The sequence below is a fragment of the Pseudomyrmex gracilis genome, unplaced genomic scaffold (genome assembly GCF_002006095.1).
Source record: "Pseudomyrmex gracilis isolate BER0280 unplaced genomic scaffold, ASM200609v1 scaffold_20, whole genome shotgun sequence".
Classification (NCBI taxonomy): domain Eukaryota; kingdom Metazoa; phylum Arthropoda; class Insecta; order Hymenoptera; family Formicidae; genus Pseudomyrmex; species Pseudomyrmex gracilis.
The window spans coordinates 467731-472589 of NW_018020604.1; the positions used below are offsets into that span (position 1 = coordinate 467731).

Below are 4859 nucleotides of genomic sequence, written 5' to 3' on the forward strand. Positions count from 1 at the left end.
AATATTATATTCTACAATTGTATATATTTTGCTAAATACATCAGGTACCAATAGTAATATAATTAACTAAATTTAAGTAACTAGATTTAGTTGTATTCTTACTAATTTTCATATACTGCATAAAGAGCTTTCTTTTCTAACTTCAGTCAAGTGAAAACAAATAAAACTAGTAGATCTATATATCAATATTACATCTATTACTAAAGAAAAAAACATTCAATACGTAATATTGGTTATACATACATATGCAACAGAGATATTGATACAAATATTATTAAACATTGTAACTCGTCTACTTAATGTTTTGCGATCANAACTACTATATCATACTACTTTTTATAAGTAGTTAACATTAAATTCTTACTTCTTATTATAATAACATTATATATATTGGTTTCTTTTTAATACACATTTATGTGTATGTATTACAATGTTATATATACTAATAATAAAAACATCAAGCATTGAAAATCTTGCAAACTAGTAAATACCTTTTTAATTCAATGTAATCTGCTCTACTTGCTTATGAGAGAAGATGCAGCTACTACGAAACACTCTGTGTATTAAACAAATGCAACTATATTACGAATTTAATAAAAATGAACATTATATATTAATATTTGCCACATATGTATGGAAATTTGTAAATCCTCTCACATAAATTTACAGATATGTGTGTGACGTCTCTTGTTACATCAATTGTAAACAATTAGATTCCAAATTTCCTTTAAATAAATTATTTCTTTTGAAAAATATAATATAGAAATAAAAATTTATTCGAGCTATTATACGCTTGCATTATGTTCAAGTAATCACGAGTGCAATCCTACAACGACGCGTGAAATTCTGAAAAACATCTGATGGCTTTATCAAGATTATGATTATTTGCAAATAAAAGATAGCAAATAAGAATATTTGTACGTCGGCTTGATTTTACTTCACGGCATCGACGAATAATCGATCGAGAAATTACATGATTGCGCGAATTTGTATACTTTCCAGACATTCAATTCAGTATAAAGTGTAGTGTGAGTATTCGCTTTGATTGTTTTTGACTTTTGCATCTGTATTGCACTGCGATTCTAGAGTCGCGTGACAATAAAATATAAAGCAGAAATTAGAATACACAATTTGGCTACTGGTGCACTTTTCTGAATTTATCATAGTATTTGTTATAACAAGTGCTGTTTTGACTTTATATCCTTAGAGTGTTTGGTTACATAGTTATCGCGTTTTAACGAATATGACTAAGTGTCACTATGCAATAAACTGAAAATTCCGTATGTGACACTTCTGTAATTATACAGGAGTGACGACTTGGTCTCGTGTACAAAGCACGGAATAGAACCATGGCTACGTAGTTGCCACTTTGCATCACTGTGGACATCACGCTAGCTTACAAAACGGAAAAGCAATTTTATAGTGTAAGTAATCATGGTGTAATCTTAGACTGATGTCTGACGATTATATCAATATTATATCGATTATCATGTATTGATGTTTAAAAATAAAGGCGTTCTTTGGAGCTGCGCAGAACCGAACGAACTTGTGCTCCAAAACCTGTATACTCACACTATGAGGCAATTCTACATTCTCTTATGAGCTGCTTTCAGTCTTCTTCCTGCTAGTAATAACAACAGTTGTATTGACCGCTCAGTGTCCTCAAAGTTTTTGGTTCTATAGGTATCGCGTTGCAAAACATCTCAGATCAGCAAACAAAATAAGCATGTAAATCAATATCGTGATTTCTATTGGATATTTCTGATTCAAAAATAACAAAAGAAATAAGAAGGGGATGTTGTCAAAATCATTTTCGATCACCTTGATCACTTCAACGCATTCGATAGCCAGCTTTCGTTCAGTGTAGTTGTGTACTTTTGTTACCTGTTTCTGCAACGATGTTTTCGTGTACCTATTGTTCTCTGACTTTTACTACGGAGCAAGAACTCAATGTTCATATTGAAATGTGCGACAACAACACACAACCGCCGCTGTCGGTAAGTTTTCGAAAATAATAAAACTCGATGGAAACCTAATTTGATAGAGATGTCTCTTTACTAAAATCATTTTTTGTCGTTTAAAATTCATTTAATTACTTGTAGGAACCAATGGATTTGGACTCATATATTTGTGAATTCTGTAGTGCGGATTTTGTGACTGCAGAAGAACTTGCCATGCATGAAAAAACGTGCGAAATGAAGAAACTCACAGCAACGTTGGTACATGCTTAATTTAAAATTATTTAACGAAAAAAACTATTCTGATACAGAAGTTGCATTGCAAAAATTTTTTTCCATTACGTACTTCTTAGTCGGATTGTGCAGAATATAGTAATATGTTGTATCTTCTTCTTGAAACATACATATTTTTTTATTCATCACAGGTACCTCAGCTCCAGGAACTCACTAGAACTCTTAAAATCTCTGACAAAGCGGTAAGCTTTTCGAAACAATTAAAAGTTGATTCAAACTTGATCTGGTACCAGATGTGTTCTGCCAAGATCGATGAGAATCGCTTTAACTGTTTATTAGCTTTTGTGAAATGTTCATAAGTAAAGTTTGTTAGGTCTCTTTAAAGTCGAAACGCTGTGGAAATTGTAAGATGATCTTTATAACGCGAGAAGACCTCTTTGCTCACAGGCGTACGTGTAAAATTAGAAAAGTGAACAATTTATTGGTGAGTTTTGTATATTTGTAAAATAATATGCGATGAGAGAAGCGAGAGTGTTTTGATAGATAATTTTCACAGACAAAACTGTTTTTTTTTTTTTTTTTTATCACAATATCGTACTTCATAGCAGAGTATTGTGCATTATACCAGATATGTATATTTGTTTTTTTTTTTTTTTAAATACGTCACTTTATCCATCATTGAACATCATGGGACATAGAAACAAATGAACTTAAACCTTGAAAAGTGGTGTAAGTTTGCAAAGATAAACTTTTTTTTTGCATTATAGTTATGTATATTATTTTATAGACATCTTCTTTTTTTGCCAGTGTCAAGTGACAGGAGCTCAAAAAGCTATGTATCGAAATCTGATGAAGAAGACGTGAGTAATCCTGTTCATTTATGTCACGCGATAGATTGTGCCAATGTATATTTTTTTGAAAAAATTAGAATTAACGGAGAGTGATGTACTTAAGATGAGTTGTAATCATTTTTCGTTGTTTTACCGGATTTCTTACTCGGCTTTTGCGAAATATCATGTGATACTTTTAGGTGCATACTTCTCATACATTGACGTCCAAAGATGACTGCACTGGACAAACAAACTTGATCAATCCTGTTGATTTAGGTCGCGCCATATGTTCTGCGGTAAGTTATTTGAAAAAAAAAAAAAGAAATAATATACCCTGATGTAATAAAGATGTGAGCCGCAATCATTTTCTTACTTGGCTTTTGCGGGACGTTGTATAATACTTTTTAGATGCCTCCATCGACGTCAAAAGACTGCTCTGTAAAGAAATTTAATAGAAAACGACCATTAAAGACTTCTTTAACTTCTGACTCTAGTCTGGTAACTAAGATTTTTAGAAATAATAGAAAAAACGATGTGCAATCTGATGGATAGATTGCTCTACCATGTTTTGTCACTATAACGAATATGATAGTCAGCTACTGTAGTATACTAATATTTGTAAAATGTTTTTTAGGAATCTCCTCCGCCGAAAAAGTGGGTAAGTTTTCAAACTTTATTAGAATTCGACAAAACTACGATCTAGTAGAAGAGTCGCTGTGCGAAAGTTATTTGTCGTCGCTGCATTCGATCGTCTGCTTTAGTAGAGTTGTATATTAATAGTTCTTTTGTTATTCAAAGGTAAAGTCTCCTCGCTTTAAATGTGTCTTCTGTTCACGACGTTTTAACACGTTAGACGAATTAAGAATTCATATTCCCAAGTGTCTAAAATTAAACATTTAGTACTCTTCTGCCCGGTAAGAGGATTTTAACTAGTTTTAGAAAAAGTATTAAGCGCATGTGCATAAAAGTTTTGTCTTAGACATAATTTATAATAATCACTCATATGTAATCATATGTAATCATTTAAGCCGTTACTGTTATGTTTGGAGTATTCTGTACGTAGTAACGAGCGCATATCTAATCCGCGATTTATTTATTTGTGAATTTAATATAAGGTTTGAGAAGAATCAGTTTAGAACAATGACGATTAACACACAGGATATTGTATTGTTGGAAAAGAGGACGTGAATCAAATAAGATAATAAATTGTAACATACATTTACTTCATTGTCATATACAAAATGGTACTATCTTTACATAATATTTAATTTTACAGTCTGTTCAAAAAAGATAAAAAACTTAGTTATTTATATCATAAAATAAAATGAAATAATATGTGTTACAGAAAACGATTGCAGGAAATACGAAGTGTCAAATAATATAGGACCTTTCTTTTTTAGTTACATAACCTCAGAACTTATCTGCAAAAAAGACATAACTGTTGAAAAAAGAATACCACAACAGAATAGTTGTGGTTACGTTAGATCAATATAACGTAAACTAAAATGACGAAAGATTTACAATCAACTGACTTTTCATCACTTTTGACGACGATCACTTCGTCGATTAGATTTAAGTACATATATTAGTGAACATAGTGTACGGTTACAGTGTTTTATGATTAGCTTGATGATAGTTCTTTAGTGTACATATTAGAATATAGATCTCAAATGTAAATTTAAAAAGAGTTTTCAGTATATGTCGGATTCTAATCTTTTATTCAGTTTTTTACTCCACTCTTTTTTATATTCGTAATTCATTTATACTTAAATTGATGTGTGTATATGTATATCAGTTTTTACATACGTATATATGTATATATGTATGTGTATATACA

The 4859-nt window shown here is 30.9% G+C and overlaps 1 protein-coding gene across 4 annotated transcripts; it reads left to right on the plus strand.

Annotated features, from left to right (window-relative positions):
- The first annotated feature begins 1638 nt into the window (after positions 1 to 1638).
- LOC109851744 lies at positions 1639 to 4810 on the plus strand. Of its 4 annotated transcripts, none has more exons than XM_020422116.1 (11): positions 1639 to 1997; positions 2103 to 2219; positions 2384 to 2434; positions 2566 to 2676; positions 2891 to 2921; positions 3000 to 3052; positions 3223 to 3318; positions 3431 to 3520; positions 3657 to 3680; positions 3821 to 4266; positions 4368 to 4810. In XM_020422116.1, the coding sequence occupies exons 1-10, from the start codon at positions 1899 to 1901 to the stop codon at positions 3920 to 3922; spliced, it is 774 nt and encodes a 257-aa protein (XP_020277705.1). In that variant the 5' UTR covers positions 1639 to 1898; the 3' UTR covers positions 3923 to 4266; positions 4368 to 4810. The 4 variants fall into 4 exon arrangements, with proteins under 4 accessions (XP_020277705.1, XP_020277706.1, XP_020277707.1 ...); XM_020422117.1 differs by having other exon boundaries at positions 4423 to 4810; XM_020422118.1 differs by having other exon boundaries at positions 2578 to 2676.
- The last annotated feature ends 49 nt before the right edge of the window (positions 4811 to 4859 follow it).

Bases quoted from the DNA above. Each gene is read 5' to 3' on its own strand.
- LOC109851744 (XM_020422116.1), top strand. From the start codon at position 1,899: ATGTTTTCGTGTACCTATTGTTCTCTGACTTTTACTACGGAGCAAGAA. The intron at 1,998-2,102 runs GTAAGTTTTCGA...AATTACTTGTAG, and splicing joins ACACACAACCGCCGCTGTCG to GAACCAATGGATTTGGACTC. The intron at 2,220-2,383 runs GTACATGCTTAA...TATTCATCACAG, and splicing joins AGAAACTCACAGCAACGTTG to GTACCTCAGCTCCAGGAACT.